Source organism: Andrena cerasifolii, chromosome 2 (genome assembly GCF_050908995.1).
Source record: "Andrena cerasifolii isolate SP2316 chromosome 2, iyAndCera1_principal, whole genome shotgun sequence".
Classification (NCBI taxonomy): Eukaryota; Metazoa; Arthropoda; class Insecta; order Hymenoptera; family Andrenidae; genus Andrena; species Andrena cerasifolii.
Window position 1 is genome coordinate 13,949,317 of NC_135119.1, and position 17,208 is coordinate 13,966,524.

Below are 17,208 nucleotides of genomic sequence, written 5' to 3' on the forward strand. Positions count from 1 at the left end.
TATTAGTACTTACATAGATCGTAAAGGTTGGTAAACAATATACAACAATAGTTCTGAAAACAATTTTATTTCATAGAAATCCGAACTATTGTAATCGTTGCAACTACATTCTTCAACGTTGGTGTTACATCAATGTGAGATGGAATTGAAATTTAGAGGCATATCTGCTATTGCAGTTTAGATTAATCAAATATGTGTTACCAATTATTCTGTGTTTAGAAAAAAGAGAGGTGTATACATATAAAAACAAATAATGCTCTACACAACACGGACATTTCTTTCGCGAGTCTAAATGTAAAAGCACAATGGAAAAGTGAAAATATTTTAATCTTGCAAACAAGTGCATTGTATAGTACTTACGTAACACTCACTAGTTACGAACTTTAAAATGCAAATGTTTACTTGCTTCACTCTTAACAGATATCGAAGTATGAATAGCACACGCAGAAAAAATTATTTTATTAAATGCATTTTTCATACGTGTACATATTAATGTGCATACCATCTAATACCATTAAAAGAAGAATATTGTATGGAAGAATGTGGAGCTAACACTTTTTCAGCTATTTTTATATTCCGTTTTAATATACAAGACGTGCGCTGCTCAATAGGGGGTAAGTATTAATGGAAATGGAATTAAACAATTATTTATGAAAGAAAGATGATGCTAACAAATTCTAGCTCACAGTGTATAAAACATCAATTGATTGTAATAAAAAATAGTACAATGCAGGTGATTTGTTTCTTCCAGTTTCAAGTTATACACTTCTTTCGGCAGAGAATTAAATTGATAGCGTTGAAGAAAAAAAAGTGATCACTGGAATGAATGGGTCATACAATAAAGACAGCAACAGTTATATGCAACAGCTAAATAAAAATGCAGTCATTATAGCACGGTATCTAGTTGAACGATCTACAATTCTCCACTGTCGGCTACCACAATCTTCTTTGAAGTTTTCCCACTTTGGGATCCCATTGTCTCCAACTAGAACACAAAGTGAACAACTGTTAATCTTTTCGCTATGAAAAGCGAATGGGCATTCTGCGAGTCTATCGACTCTTCTCTGAATATTAAAAAGATGACGCAATATACAGTAAATCCTCGTTACCAGCCCGACGATCGGAGTTAACGGCGGGCTCCTAAAGGCGGGATTTCCTAGCCGCGATCGGCCGCGGCGAGGAAATCCCATCTTGAAGGCTACCCCAAACCAACGCGAATATTCGCTCCGCGCCGCGGATCAGATAAGGTAGGAGTTTTTTATACGTGGCGGCTTATGGGCAGTGTAATCTGATCCGCGGCGGATCCACTCCGCGCGGCGAAATTCGCATTGATTTGGGGGAGCCTTTAAAGCTGCCCATAAGCAGCCACGTATAAAAAACTGCTGAACCGCGGCGGAACCGCTGCTGCCGCGAATATTTGCGTTGGTCTGTGGGAGCCTTTAGTGCGTTGTTGACGCTATTCCGTGCGGCTAATGGCGCGAGTGAGAAAACCCAATGAGCGAGCGAGAGGAAACGAAAGAGTCGACGGCAACTTCGCGTCGACTCTTTCGTTTCCTCTCGCTCGCTCATTGGGTTTTCTCACTCTCGTCCGAAGGATTCCAAGGAATGGTGGGGATAGTCGCCGGGCTAGTAACGAGGATTTACTGTACCATAATAAACTTACTTCGCTGAATTTAAAAGTTACTTATACTAAAGTTCAGAGTATTAAAAATTTTCAGATGAATTCATCAGGAAGCCTACTTTAACAAAAAGAAATAACCAATAGAATAATACTAGATGAGAAACATGAGTACGTACCTTCTTAACAACATCCATTCCTTCAACGACATTTCCGAATACAACGTGTTTGCCATCAAGCCAACTGGTCTTGATGGAGGTGATGAAGAACTGGCTGCCATTTGTGTTTGGACCAGCATTTGCCATAGAAAGAATTCCAGGTTGAGTATGTTTCAACGTGAAGTTTTCGTCGTTGAATCTTGCACCATAGATCGACTTTCCACCAGTGCCATTATGATTGGTGAAATCACCACCCTGGCACATGAAATTTGGAATCACCCTATGGAAGCTGCTTCCTTTGTAGCCGAAGCCCTTCTCACCGGTACAGAGGGCTCGGAAGTTCTCCGCTGTCTTTGGCACGACATCGCTTCTCAACTAAAAATTAAATTAACATTTCGTTCACAGACAATTATAATATACAAAACACTCTCCAATGTAAAATTAATTCATGATTAATAAATAGGTTTGTATATATCTTGCATTGAATTTACGAACAAGGTAACATTTATTAGTAATTCAGCATAATCTACCATAATGGAACTAGAATACTTTGAAAGCTACATTTATTTAATTTACCGATTTTTTACAAGAAATACTTCGTTTCTTAAAGCTTCGTGTTATATTTGATGTTCTATTTTATTTGCATTCACTTTGCCACTTACTATTTTTATAATGTACTTCAAACATTTCCATTTGAAATCTTACACAGCATCTAAATATAAATTCTGACTGACCTTAATGTGAATTACATCAACCACTTTTACATTCCAACTTAACCATGCTTTGTTTCAATATTGTTTGGTAATAATATATTAAACATCCTTTAAGTCGGTAGAATGCATTAATATAATCTATATAATTAATCTTTCAAGATATTATACAGGTTTCTTATGCTCAATGAAGCGTAAATAAATTTACTATTTATATAACAATATTTATGCATTATCGGTAACTATATATATAAAGTATAATAAATCACTTTTTTCGATCCCTAGATAAAAGAATTTTTATTTCCGCCTCGTATCATTTCGAACTTGTTTCCCCGGAAATGTTTCATTTTTCTACTTTTTCAAAGAAATTTCGAATAAAGAAATATGCAACTCTATTATTCTACTTTGCTGTGACACCTAAAGCCACCACCGTACCGAAGAAAAAGCGATTCATAGCTACGGTTTAAGCTTTCACCTGTAAAGGATACATAATCGAACGTGTCAGCAGCAACCAGGGAATGGAAAATTTTGTGATTCAGTAGAAATTCAAGTACATCGGAAATGTGATACGAGCTAAGCAGCCGTACGGTTTTTATCGAGGCCTATTACATCATACAGAAAATAGATTTTATTTTACACGTGTAAGATAATTTGGAGTATGCTAAACGTGAATAATAACGGTTTTATGGTAGTCAATCCGGAAATCGAGTCGCATAACCGGCTTTGAAGGAAATCCAAGATGGCCAGTCATGCGGGGATTCTAGCGACAGCCCGTTTCATATACGAAAAACGCGTTAATTGAGGGAAATTGTTGCTCACCTCCATCACGATACGACCCACAGGCTTATCGTCTGCGGTCATGTCGAAGAAAACACGCAGTAAACCCATTTTCTCGGCAGCTGCGGCGAATCCTCGTGCGAGCAATGCAAAAGACGATCTTCTCGGCCGGGCGGTGGCTCCCAAATGGCTCAAATGGCTGAAGGTCGAATCAATTGACAGCCGGCAGATCGACCTCAACGCCATGTTCGAATGTTGCTATACCTCTGAAATCGATTTTAAGCAACTCAATCTTTCGTTACTGGACAGTAATTCGGCCTGTATTGGATTTTTTGGATAACCAGCTATTCTTTCGTATTATTATTATGTAATGAAACGGAGATTTTCCGGTTGCTGGCGACAATTATTGAACGAATAAACGTGCTTCCCACGTTGGACCAATCCGCTGCTGCGTTTTCTCTGCTCCTACACAGTAGCCAATCATGTGCCGCATTTTTACGCCACGCAACGGAAAGAACGTGTAAAATTTTGTTAACGCTTACACAATACAGACAGATTTTGGAAAAATGAGATCATAGGGCAATATTAAATGTATAAGTTGCATCAATTATATGTATAAAATTAATTTTTTGTAATTATACATTTTTATATTTTAAATACTCATCACGCTGTATTTGTGCTCGATATAAGATTTGTGGGGCCTTTTTTTATGCTGAATTGGTGATACACTTATATGGTGGCGCCCTAAACGTTGCTATTTAGTGCGTATCGGAAATTTTTCACGTGCCAATATTATTTAGTCTATGTAGAAGACTACTTCTGTTCATAACCGCATAATGATAATTGTTCTACTGTTCAATATTTGCAGGAAAATTTTTTAAAGTTTGTAAAAACCGGTTAAATATTAGCACGTGCAGCTCATATCATGGAAATAAAATAATATGGCTTCCTACAAAATTAAAGAGATTATTTGTTTCTACGACAGTACGCATAAGAAGTTACAAAATTGATTCAAATCTTTGTTATTTAGGTTAGGTTTTTATTTTCTCCCAGCTTACAGTTTCTTATATCTTTGTTATTTGCTTTCATCCTTTTCAGTATTCACCTTTAAATCATATCTTATCTGCAGAAACATTCTTTTAATTCATACTGTGAGTAGAGTGTGCAATTATACTATATAATGCAACTCATTTGACAATAACCAAAGGATGTTATGTCACACATTGCCTTGGATCTTCATAATCTTGATTGTGGACCAATCAAGATTCTGCTCAATTTCATTGTGCATGATTGTGCATCTGCGCCAGGGATCGGCGGGCTTAAGCTACGCTGGATGGAGGCGGAAACACCTACAGGAGCGGTGGTAATGCGTGCGTTACTGCCGTAGCGCAGTTCGTGCACACATTACCACCGCTCCTGCAATGTAGTTTAAGCCCGCCGATCCCTTCTGCGCCGAACATGACGCTCGGGCTCGGATAACACAGCTACCCTAACCCAGCAAATCTGCTCCGGCTATATATGTCTATGGGAAAAAGCGTTCCGTTTTCAAGATCGCATGAATCGCAGTAGCGAAACGGAACGATATGAACGCGCAGCGACTGCGCTGCGATCTATGCACTCATTGCGTGAATTGGAACGTACCCTAAGGAGGGCAGTATTCTTTTAAAATGGTCCCACCGATTTGTGCTTCCGCTTTAGGTCAACATGGCGGACACATTTTCCGATCACTCCCTAGAGGATCACTTACATCATGCTCTAGATCCTCATCGCGAAATAACTTATAGCGAATTCGGTACCTCGCGCTGACACTGCACTGGTGTCAGGAAATGACTTGGATTGGTTGTTTCTGATAGAAACGAAGATAGCTCTATAAGAATCAACCAAGCCAAGACATTTTTTGGCACCAGTGCAGAGTCAGTGCGGGTTACCGATTCACTATTAACTAAATTGAAAAAAGCGCTCGTTTCAACATTACGCCATATCATCTATAAACCTTCGCGTATTTCACTCCATTGTCGATAGACGTCACTAAATAATTTTCTATCGCGTATGACATTCTTAGTTCACATATTTTATGACAGAATATTTATAAATGTTTAGAACGAACATGTGGAATTGTTAACTGTAGTTAACACATGTCAAACTATTTTGTTGGAGCACGAAGAATTCTGGTTCCATAAAAAGGCAATAAACGTAAAGGTAACTATTAACTAATTTTGTTCCGACCATATAATAATTACATGAAAAACAAATTTATGCCTGTTATTGTTACGCGGTCCTGTAAAATATGGGTGTTTATTAATACAAATTTTACCGACGAATACTACCTGTAATAATATTGTTTAAAGCATTATAAACCTCATACTATGTAGTATGATTAGATATTCTTTTAATTGATGTTACGTTATTTTCATTTATACCCCGATCCATTTCCAATGTTGCTTTCTCGATGTAAATGATTTTTAAAATAGTTTATTAACGCATTTATAATATATTTAAAAATACATACTCGTGATTATAAAGTGATGCATTGAGACGAAATTAAAAATATTTCTTTTTTCACAACAAAAAAAGTAAACAGTTACTTTATGCCACTGCGAAAATGTAAAAGATTACATGTCCGATCAGGACACTTTGCGGGACACTCTTCAATGCGGGACTGTCCCGCACAATGCGGGACGTCTGGTCACTTTAGTCTTACTGCATCTTTCCATGCATTGCTTCCAAAGTCAGAATTGATGTGTCTTTATAATTCTGTTATCATTAGTGTATGTTCAAATGTTGACAATAGAAATAAACATTTCTAATAGAGTGTTATATACTATATTTAACTAATACTCATTTAAACCATAGATCTTTGAATACACGAATGAATTATACATATAAAATCCATTGGAAAAGAAGTTTGTGCTAAATATAAGGATTCAGTTACAGCGAATTTAGATTCTCGCATTGACTCTGAGCTGGTGCCAGAAAATTACTTGAATTGGTTAATTCTTATAGAGCTATATTCATCTCTATCAGAAACAATCAATCCAACTCATTTTTTGGCACCCGTACAGAGTCAGCGCGAGATACCGAATTCACTATTAGATTACATTTTAATTCAGAAGATTAGCGGTCTATTGTTCACATTTTCCTAGGTCTATGTCTTCCAGAAATTCGGCATAATGTAACGATCTATATTTAAGGCATATGAAACATATATCGAATAGTATAGAAAGTAGATGAAACTAGGGTAACTAGAAATTGTTTGTAGGATATTGTACTAACAGATGATATCTAATATTAGATATAGTATCACGGCCGGACATTTAGTCGAGCGATGCTTTTGGACTCAATATCGTTTTTACAACATTACAATGGCTTCTTTGCTGGTTCCTCCGGAATCGGTGCGAGGAATGACATGTTTGGATCGCACGGCGTTTTCAGCCACTGTAGAATTGCCATGTTTAATATTTGGTGATACTACGCTCTCGAAGATAACGCCGATACTGAAAAAGTATATGTTCAAAATGCGGAACTTCAAACCAGTTCAAAGCGTAAATAACGGAACTGTTGTTTATCTAAATCCCAAGTTGATACAAGATTTCGAAGATTTCGAGGAGAACGACAGAAAGAAACTATCAGGAGTATACGAACGCTTTGAAACGACAGAATTAACTTTGAATTACAATAACTGGCGGAGCAACGACATATTAAAAGCTATTCTGCCTGAAGGAATCGAAGTGCCGACTTCGTATAGTCTGATAGGTCATATTCTGCACTTGAATCTGCGGGATGTACATTTACCGTTTAAGACTATCATCGGTCAGGTTTATCTTGATACCATACCAGTCGCTCGAACAGTTGTGAACAAAATAAATACCATCGATACAACGTTCAGGCATTTCACCATGGAAGTCCTCGCTGGTGACGAGGATACCGTCACAGTAGTGAAAGAGAATGGTTGTACGTACGAATTGGACTTTACTAAGGTTTACTGGAATTCTAGATTGAGTACAGAACATGTAAATTTGACGACACTTATGAAACGCAATGGTGTCTTATATGATGTATTCGCTGGAGTTGGACCGTTTGCTATTCCTGCAGCTCGTAAAGGAATTAAAGTACTCGCAAACGATTTAAATCCAGAGTCTTATAAATGGCTTCAGAAGAATGCTGTTACTAATAAAATTAAAACTAATTTCAAGTCTTTCAATATGGATGGCAGAGAGTTTTTAAGAAACATTGTTAAAGCTGATCTTTTAAACAGGCGAGCTAATAAGGAAATTGGACCGGAATATATAGTGATGAATTTACCAAGTCTTGCTGTGGAATTTTTGGACGTGTTGCCTGATTGGTTTACTCAAGATGAAATCAAAGAAATATGTTCCCAACCACCGATTATACATCTGTACTGTTTTGTAAGAGCGAACAAAGGAGAAGATGCTTGTAAATTTGCACAGTCGTTGGTAGAAGAAAAGCTTGGTTGTCCGTTAAATGATTCTTTGATTAATTTACACAATGTTAGAAATGTTTCTCCGTTTAAAGAAATGATTCGGGTGTCATTTCTGTTAACTGAGAACATGTTAAGAGGCGAGGAGCCAGCAACGAAGAAATTAAAACTGCAAGATAATTCGAATGTATCAGTAACTGGTAATATTGCAGAAGAAAATGGGAAAGAACAAGGGATCGCAAAAGCACCAGAAGCCCAAGAATGTATTCAAAATAGCGACAGTTCGTAGCGTTAAACTAAAGGCGAAAGCGCAAAAGGTGGTGTCCAATTTGAAAAAAGTAAGTGAGTTCTTACAAACAGTATTGTTACTAACGATACATTTGATTGCAAATGAGGGCTCGGAAGCAATAAGGGGACTACTTGGCGCTCGAAAAATGGGAAAAATTATTGTCCAAACGCTAAGAAATATTGGAAAATTAAATGTTGTTAAACTGTATTTAAAAAAATATAGTGTTGTAAAGCTCGTCACGGCACACATTTTTTCTATTTACAGTTTGTTTATCGAATCATTAGTATTCGAGATAAAAATTATAAACAAAAAAATTTTCATCGTCCAAAATCATTATTTCTTTATTTTAAAAAATGAAATAATGTTTAATTAAAAAATAATACTGCATATAATCCATGTTTTTCAACGTTCGCCGTTAAAAAGTATCGAGGCAATTTTGAGGTACATAAACTTGCAGCGACAAAGTGTTTCCTTAATATACAAGGAAGATTTTCACCAATTTTTACATTGATTAATAAATAATTGTAGAAAGTATGACGATATATATAATTCTCGCACGGCGCCAACTGTCAACACGGGTGCTAAAACTGCTAAATAGCGCATTATACGCGGCTGTTGACTATTGGTGGCGCCGAGATTTATATATATATAAAGTCAGTTTTCTGATTTTTATGTTTCAAGTCTCACAACGATCTCTTAATATTTACTCAAGTTATCGCAATTTATGTTTAAAGAAATAATGATTTTGGTCGAAGAAATTTTTTATATTCATAATTTTTATCTCGAATACTAATGATTCGATAAAAAAACTGCAAATAGAAAAAATGTGTGCCGTGACGAGCTTTACAACACTATATTTTTTAAAATCCAGTTTAATAAAATTTAATTTTTCAATTTTTCTTAGCGTTTGGACAATACTTTTTCGCATTTTCGAGCGCTAGTCCCCTTATCGCATCCGAGCCCTCAAATGATGAATTTGTATTTTTTAATACACGGAATTAGTCGGGTAGATAATAGAACAATACAATATTTATATTATATAGAATAACACGGACATTGCGATTTTTCATGCAATTTTCCTTCGTTTCAATAGTTGGATTTAAAAGGACACAAAACAGTCAAGGAGTGTAAGAATAAAACAGCGCGAATAGATGAACTACTTCAGGAATTACGGAAAGAAGTACATCAGCCCAAACCGAAGATGAAGGCAAATAATGCGAAGCATGAGAAGAAGAGGAAAGGTCACAATGCAGTGCCAGTACAGGCAGATGTAACAACTCTGGTTAAACAAATGCAGCTCTGATGAATATTTCTCGCATAGTACCTAAGACTTTCCCAATACACTGTTACCATTTGTTAATGGAAATTATGTAATAATATTCGTTTGTTTTATACAATGTAATACAAATATTGTATATTCTATTTTATGTAAATTTCCATTGATCTGGCATTGTTACATAAAATAAATGTAATTCGAGATACAACTGCATAACTGAGTTACTTCTTATCACCTGATATTTACCCGAGATATTTATCTAAGCATGCTCACGTGTTCGTCAATAGAATTTCATTTACTTAGTGATAAGTATATCGTCGCTTTTCTATCATCAGTGTTAAGTTTCAAGTGGAGGAATCTTGAAGTGTGTTCCACGATAAATCATATGTTTAAAAAATGCAGTTAAATGTATCACGGTATTATTTATACAAGTTTTTGTTTTAATCTACTTAGGAAAACCATTCACGATGGAGGCCCATACTGCAGGCTTGATTGTAATAGGGGATGAAATTTTACGTGGACAAATCGTAGATACAAACACATCGTATTTGGCAAAAAAGTTGCGGGCTTCTGGTATTAAACTCCAAAGAATAACAGTGATTCCTGATATTGTGTGTATTCATTAATTATAATTATTCATTACCTGTCTTTACACAAATGAAAATCATGAGATTGCTACAAAGTACAATTAACTACAGTGGCTCACAGCCATAATCGTACACAATTTAAAATCGCATAACTTTTTTAAAATTAATCCAAACGACTTGTGTGTTTTTTTTTAGAAGCTAGAAGGATTAGTTTGCTAAGTGACGTGATTCGTCGTTTTGAAAAAAAATGCACTTGGTCGGAATAGCAAAAAAAATAGAAAACGTCGTTTTTTCAACTTTTTTTTGTGAGCCTGTAATGAAAATTCAAAAAACCCGTTTGTAGATTGAAGTAAGTTGTATACGTGTCTAAAATTTCATGACAAACGATTAACGTTGCTCTGAGCTATAAACGCTTAAAGATCGCAGAATAAGGTCGAGAATCGCGGAAATTCCCAAAATCAGCGATTCTCATGAAATGTTAACCGATTTTCATGAAATTTTAGACACGTATGCAACTTACTTCAATCTACAAACTTTTTTTTTTAATTTTCATTACAGGCTATTCCAACCAAGTGCATTTTTTTTTTCAAAACAACGAATCACGTCACTAAGCAAACTAATCCTTCTAGCTTCTAAAAAAAAAACTCAAGTCATTTGGATTAATTTTAAAAAAGTTATGCGTTTTTAAAGAGTGTACGATTATGGCTGCGAGCCACTGTATAACTACTTAAATGCTCGAAAAGTATTATTTAATTCAATATTAAAGATAATAAGTTTGACTTAGATTTTCGATATTTTATGCCATTTCTTTTTTAATTATATCAAACTCAAAAGTAATTCGGAAGTTTAATTTTACATTCTTAGTATTGAAATTTACAAAATCTGTTAATCGAAAGAGATTTACTTTTTGTAATATGCATGATTCCTTCAACTTGAATATCTGAATTCTCACTACGCATAATGTAGCCTTTTGTGTTAGGTGGATGAAATTGCAAAGAGTGTAGACGAAGCTTCTCAAAAATATTCTGTTGTATTTACGTCTGGTGGTGTTGGGCCCACACATGATGATGTAACATATGAAGCTGTAGCTAAAGGGTTAAAATTGAAACTTGATTTAAATGAAAAATTAGTTGATATTCTCTCGAATCTGTTCCCTGAGGAAAAAGAAGCTCGACGTCTTTGCATTGTACCAACACCATGCGAACTTGTTCACGTTCATTCGCAGAGTAAGTATTTTAATAAATAATTAACATCTACTATGTAAAGTTATTTATTGAAAAGATATTTTTCTACCATAAATTCATGATATCAGTTCGATTGTAATAAACAAATTCTGAAATTATTCTAATAATAAATCAATTACTAATTCGTAAAAGTTATAAGAGAACTACTTTTCAGAAGACTACGCAGTGATAAAAGCAAAGAATGTGTATGTATTGCCGGGCTCCCCAAAATATTTTGAGCTTGCTGTTGATACAATCATGTCACAGTTAAAAGGATCTACTCCTTTACACTTTGAGTATATAGATATTAATTTAAATGAACTATCAATCGTACAAGTTTTGGATGATCATGCGCGACGCTGGAAGAATATAGTCAGTATTGGTAGTTATCCTCAAACAACACCTGAACATTTCACAAGAATTACACTGGAGGGAACAAAGGAACATGTTTTAGAAGGAAAAGGAGAACTTTTGTATTCTTTACCGATTCAAAAAATACGAAACCTGAGCAGTGGGTTTACTAGTTATCATGCAAAGAAAGTTCTTGAAGATGGTGATAAGCAGGAGCACGTAAAGAGTGCATTAAAGATTTTGCAAGACTGTTATGAAAGGTAGTGTATTTTGATTTGAAACAGTGTACAGAATTTATTATTAAATCTGTCTTAATTAATAAATTAGCGTCATTACTTCGGACTATTCTTTAAATAAGCTGTAGATTATTTTGCCCCAAACAGTATAAAAAAATTATGCTATACACGTATTTTATATGTATACGTTTAGGTACAAGCCAGAAGAGATTTTTATAAGTTTCAATGGTGGAAAAGATTGTACGGTGGTGTTACATTTGGCTGCCATTATTGCAAAATTACAAAATATTACAACATTATTGTGTTTATATGTAACAGCTGATCCATTTCCAGAGGTAATATCAAACTTAATTAATGTGAATTAATTAGTAACAAAATCATGAATTGGAAATGCGTGTGCATACATTATTTACTTTTTAAAAGAAACTTTACCTGTTGTCAATACCTTTATATAATTAAACATTTTTTGTGTCATTCTCAACATGCAAAAACTATTCCGGATAATTAAATTATGTAAGTATACCTAAGAGAGTGAGTACGTGATTTATTCAATACTTTTTTAGATGGACTCTTTTGTGGAGAGAGCTGCTCAGTATTATGGGTTGAATTTAGTGAGGAAGGAACGTCCCATGCAGGCGGCTTTAAGCTCCCTGTTAAAGGAAAGGAATAACTTAAAAGCAAGCCTCATGGGAATGAGGAAAGGTGATCCTGGCACAGAGAACTTGGAGCCTTTCTCAGCGACTGATCCAACCTGGCCTCGCCTAATTCGCGTGAATCCTATTTTAAACTGGACGTATGAGCAAGTGTGGAAATTCTTGTTAAAGCACAACGTACCATATTGTCCTCTATATGATGAAGGATACACAAGTTTAGGAACAAGATCGACTACAGTACCGAATCCACGTTTAGAGGATCCCAATAACCCGTCATCCTATTTTCCAGCGTACACTTTAACTGATGAGTCTGCCGAGAGACAAGGCAGAGTATAACCAGCTCGTTAGATTCATTTCTATGCAACAAGAAACTAGAATAGTGCAAAATCGTACAGTATCTGCATCCTAGGCAACTTGAAAACGCTTAATACGAAAAGACAAGAAAAACTATTTTATATCTCGTGTACTATAAAATATTATATAATGCTTTAAAAGACATGCGTTATGCGGTCCTAGGTGAAGAATAATTTATACCAATTTAGCTTAATTGAAGTATTAACAGGGCCATAATTATAGTTATTCAAAAATGTAATTCGCTAAGTATTAAAGTAGCCAAAATCTAGTTATTAATTTAGGGAACTGTTACTCTCATTTGCTGGGGAATACGAGCGTATTCAAATAAAGCTTAAATAATTGTAAAAATATTGGTGCGCCTTTGTATGATTCCCAATTCATTAACGCCCTAGAGCCTCATTGATATGAATTAATGTACTATGAATGGGAAACGTTGTGACACGGTGTTAAGAGACTCCAGCCTGGAGGAGGCCTCGGGCCTAACGAAAATCTGAATCTTGACTGACGATCTGCATGATCAATTCGCATGACTTTGACGCACATTCCTGCTGACCCAGAGTAACCAGGGGATGATCCCCGGCTGATCCCCCTACGAAGCCCGCAAAGCTAGCGGATTAGGGTTTCGTCGGTTCAAGGGGGTAGGGCGGTATAAAACAGCCGGCTGATCAACCGTATCAAGGAGAGGGGCTGGCAGACGGAGTGACCAACATGTCCAACGACAGTGTTCATTGGGAGGCAAGATACCTACCAGCAGGGCCACCACGTTTGCTGGGATGGAACGTTCCTGCTGAGGAAATAGTTCATATACCAGAACATTGGCTGGTCTATCCTGAGCCGAACCCCTCCCTTCATTATTTATTGGCCCTCCTTTATATCCTCTTCACGTTCCTCGCCTTGCTCGGGAATGGCCTGGTGATATGGATCTTTTGCGCGTAAGTCAACTTCTTTGTCGATAAATCTCGTTGCGCCACTGCGTGATCTAGTTTCTCCACTGATAATGAATGTTATACGAATAGTTATACATAAGTAAATTAAGCAACACGATCAACGTACTAATCATCTTGTGGTCCTTCTGTTGCTAGGGCCAAATCACTAAGGACACCCTCGAACATGTTCGTCGTGAACCTCGCGGTCTGCGACTTCTTCATGATGATTAAGACACCTATCTTTATATACAATTCCTTCAACACTGGTTTCGCCCTGGGCCACTTGGGATGCCAAATATTCGGGTTCATCGGTTCCTTGACTGGCATCGGTGCCTCGATTACGAATGCGGCAATAGCTTATGATAGATATAGGTATGGGGTTCTGATTATTCCTAAAGAAACCTGCCAGCAAAGTGCTATTGCTCAGTGTACAATGGAAAACCACTTAACGATTGTGTAACCACTTACCAAATTTCACCGGCAAATCTGTAAAAGGAAACATAATTAACGATTAACGTAAAAGAAAGCTTCTATCTTCCAAATGCGAGTACATGCCAAGAGGAAGTCGATAACGAGTACTTCTGAGTGGCAATAAAGGAGAGTCTATGAGAACATTGTTATGTAATAATAGTCTGAAATTTTCAATACTTTGCGTCAGTACTTTCAAAGTACTTTCATTTTCAATACCTATCTACGAAGAGACACTTGGAAACGGGGCTTCCATTGAATTCAAAGTTAGCAATCTACTTATCATTGTATTTCTTCATTCCAGCACAATAGCAAGACCACTGGATGGTAAGTTGTCACGCGGGCAAGTGATGCTATTTATCGTGCTGATCTGGACCTATACCATACCTTGGGGTCTGATGCCCGTGATGGGAGTTTGGGGACGTTTCGTGCCCGAGGGCTTCCTCACCAGCTGCACCTTCGATTACCTGACCGACTCCAGCGAGACGAGAATTTTCGTCGCCACCATATTCACTTTCTCTTACGCTATTCCGATGATGCTTATCATATATTACTACAGCCAGATCGTCAGCCACGTCGTTAACCATGAGAAAGCGCTTCGCGAACAGGCGAAGAAGATGAACGTCGACAGTCTACGAAGTAACGCAAACACGAACACTCAAAGCGCTGAAATTCGTATAGCGAAGGTATTTCATACGATATTCTTCTTCCTTCTCTTTTATAAATATAATATTTGTCATTTATTTAGTATGAATAGTGGTCTAAGAAATGGAACATCCTTGCTGTGACAGTACATCAAAATTATATACCCGTTAGTCTTTGACAGGGGGTGAGAGCGGCAAGGAGTTTCTGACGTTACGAAAAGAAAAAGCTTCAGCTTCGCATGTCGTAGTTTAGAGACAAATTTTCATTCGTTGTGGATTAGAAGGAGAAATAGTGCTAATTGAGGGCTTCTTTAATTTCTTTGGGATACTTTTGAGGCTTATTTTATTTTTTTCTTAATTTCTCTTAATATTCAGAATGAATATTTTTACTCTTCTAATATACAGTGGGCATTTTACGTTGAGAGACCATAATAGTTTTCATAATGCAATTTTTTTGAGATTTGTAATAAAGAATTATTGAATTGCTCTAATTGTTATCAGTTTAATGTATATTATGCGTGTTTGTTCGCGAGATTTGCCGTTAACAGTTTAACTGGTATAAAATGTTTCTGTTCGAAGGCTGCCATCACAATTTGCTTCCTGTTCATCCTCTCGTGGACTCCGTACGGTGTGATGGCAATGATCGGCGCGTTTGGCAATAAAGGACTGTTAACACCCGGTGTCACGATGATACCAGCGTGTACGTGCAAATCTGTCGCCTGTTTGGATCCATACGTTTACGCTATAAGTCACCCGAAGTACAGGTAAACTTGTGAAGTAAAATTGCAACGCGACATTAAACACTATAATAATCTTAAGAACATTAGGTGTTAACAAATATGGAAGAGTCCTTCACGAGCATACACTTTCTTTCACTTTCTTCCAACTTGAAAATTGATTCATCAGAATAGTCTCTGATGTTACCTAATACTGCAGCTATACTTAGAGAAGTTTTAGAGAACTGACTATTTGAATAGTGAGACCATGGATTACAAAGATTCTAAATGTTACGCTATGTATATCAGCTTGCTACTTAAGAGACAGGGGTTCATGTTTTCTGTGTTTAAAACGCAATTATAGTAGAGCGAGGGATCGGCGGGCTTAAGCTACGCTGGATGGAGGGGGAAACACCTACAAGAGCGGCAGTAATGTGTGCTTGAACTGCACCTGCGTCAGTCACGCACACATTACCACCGCTCCTGTAGGTGTTTCCCCCTCCATCAATGTAGCTTAAGCCCGCCGATCCCTGAGCGGAGCAATACGATGGCATATAGAGTAGTGGGGGTAGCTTTTTAATGGCATGGAACGGCCAATTGATTTTCTTTCGATTACTATAGCTTCGTCAAGTGTCTGGCCAATAAGGTTATGTCATTAGATTCCTGATGAAGCCAGCTGCAATGTTGCCGAAACGTAGAAATATAATCCTATGAGTCTCTAAAATAATCTTCGTCACTCTATTGTAATGATGTCATCATATAGAGACCAAGGTGTTTGTTTCCAAAATTGATTCTGTTGTATAGAATGAAATAAAGTACACGTACAATGATTGTTTGGGACAGGTTGGAGCTGCAGAAACGATTACCATGGCTAGAACTGCAAGAGAAGCCGATATCAGACTCGACGAGCACCACAACCGAAACAGTAAATACACCACCGGCCTCGAGCTAGACTACAATCGAAAACTTTTGCTTCTGGAAAGCAAAAGATAGGGATATACCTTGGCGATTCACAGTATACCTTGTTTACACTCTCTGTTAATAATAAGCGATCCTTGTATAGCGAAAGCAACTGCAATAAAGCAACTTCCTGGCATATGTACTCCCTTGATTTTCCATCACCACAAACACGCAGGCATCACCGGATAACATATCGCATGTTAATGATACCGTGATTACTGGGCACGGTAGAAGATTGTAAACGATAACAAAATTGAAATAAAAGTGTTCTAGCACTTTCAATGGCGTCGGTGGTGGTGATTGAAAGTCATTTCTGTATTACGCAACTGGAGTTGGTGGTACCATACTCCGCCAGAAAACTCTATACTTTCGGCTAAATTATTAATTGTACAGTAACGCGTAAGACATTCTATCAAGATCTATAATCTGGGAAAGGTTTTGGCGTGTTTACGCGTCGATATTTTCTGGAAAGTATCGAAAGTATATTGTTTGGGAGCTCCCGGCTCCCAACTTTAAAAACAAATCAAGCTCAGAGTTTGCATTGTGTTTCGCTGCCTCAGCGATTCTTCGCTCGCGCAGCAGTCGAGCCTAAATTTTAATCTTTATATGCTTTATTAGATGATCGTGAAAGTATCACTAATGGATTGATTAATCTGATGATAATAAGTCTAAACTTCACCTCATTCGGGCCAAATATAATACGTAAGTAATTTGGCTACGGAACATGGAAGCGATTTCAAATACGTATAATTAAAAATAGCCCGAATAATATCGTGTTTGGTTTCATTTTCACCGATAAAACCTCACCTATCCAGTGGTAATAC

General features: G+C 36.8%; 3 protein-coding genes across 3 annotated transcripts; 2 read left to right on the forward strand and 1 right to left on the reverse strand.

Moving 5' to 3' along the window:
• Positions 1-51: 51 nt before the first annotated feature.
• Positions 52-3,654, reverse strand: LOC143366494 (peptidyl-prolyl cis-trans isomerase). Its single transcript, XM_076807609.1, has 3 exons — positions 3,306-3,654; positions 1,798-2,151; positions 52-985 (listed from the first exon to the last, which is right to left on the reverse strand). Exons 1-3 carry the CDS (start codon positions 3,507-3,509, stop codon positions 914-916), a joined length of 630 nt encoding a protein of 209 aa, XP_076663724.1. The 5' UTR covers positions 3,510-3,654; the 3' UTR covers positions 52-913.
• A 1,481-nt stretch (positions 3,655-5,135) lies between these two features.
• Positions 5,136-13,018, forward strand: LOC143366293 (FAD synthase). Its single transcript, XM_076807233.1, has 8 exons — positions 5,136-5,462; positions 6,523-7,472; positions 9,222-9,248; positions 9,753-9,877; positions 10,833-11,079; positions 11,255-11,687; positions 11,857-11,998; positions 12,227-13,018. Exons 2-8 carry the CDS (start codon positions 6,539-6,541, stop codon positions 12,650-12,652), a joined length of 2,334 nt encoding a protein of 777 aa, XP_076663348.1. The 5' UTR covers positions 5,136-5,462; positions 6,523-6,538; the 3' UTR covers positions 12,653-13,018.
• Positions 13,019-13,147: 129 nt separating this feature from the next.
• Positions 13,148-16,520, forward strand: Uvop (ultraviolet-sensitive opsin). The gene is made up of 5 exons (XM_076807218.1): positions 13,148-13,602; positions 13,753-13,968; positions 14,369-14,750; positions 15,288-15,472; positions 16,268-16,520. The coding sequence occupies exons 1-5, from the start codon at positions 13,379-13,381 to the stop codon at positions 16,374-16,376; spliced, it is 1,116 nt and encodes a 371-aa protein (XP_076663333.1). The 5' UTR covers positions 13,148-13,378; the 3' UTR covers positions 16,377-16,520.
• Positions 16,521-17,208: the final 688 nt, after the last annotated feature.

Bases quoted from the DNA above. Each gene is read 5' to 3' on its own strand.
- LOC143366293 (XM_076807233.1), top strand. From the start codon at position 6,539: ATGATATCTAATATTAGATATAGTATCACGGCCGGACATTTAGTCGAG. The intron at 7,473-9,221 runs GCAGAGAGTTTT...AAGCATGAGAAG, and splicing joins CAAGTCTTTCAATATGGATG to AAGAGGAAAGGTCACAATGC. The intron at 9,249-9,752 runs GTACAGGCAGAT...CCCATACTGCAG, and splicing joins AAGGTCACAATGCAGTGCCA to GCTTGATTGTAATAGGGGAT.
- LOC143366494 (XM_076807609.1), bottom strand. From the start codon at position 3,509: ATGGCGTTGAGGTCGATCTGCCGGCTGTCAATTGATTCGACCTTCAGC. The intron at 2,152-3,305 runs GTGAGCAACAAT...TTTAATTTTTAG, and splicing joins TGGGTCGTATCGTGATGGAG to TTGAGAAGCGATGTCGTGCC. The intron at 986-1,797 runs GTACGTACTCAT...TTTGTGTTCTAG, and splicing joins GAATGGATGTTGTTAAGAAG to TTGGAGACAATGGGATCCCA.
- Uvop (XM_076807218.1), top strand. From the start codon at position 13,379: ATGTCCAACGACAGTGTTCATTGGGAGGCAAGATACCTACCAGCAGGG. The intron at 13,603-13,752 runs GTAAGTCAACTT...TTCTGTTGCTAG, and splicing joins GTGATATGGATCTTTTGCGC to GGCCAAATCACTAAGGACAC. The intron at 13,969-14,368 runs GTATGGGGTTCT...TCTTCATTCCAG, and splicing joins ATAGCTTATGATAGATATAG to CACAATAGCAAGACCACTGG.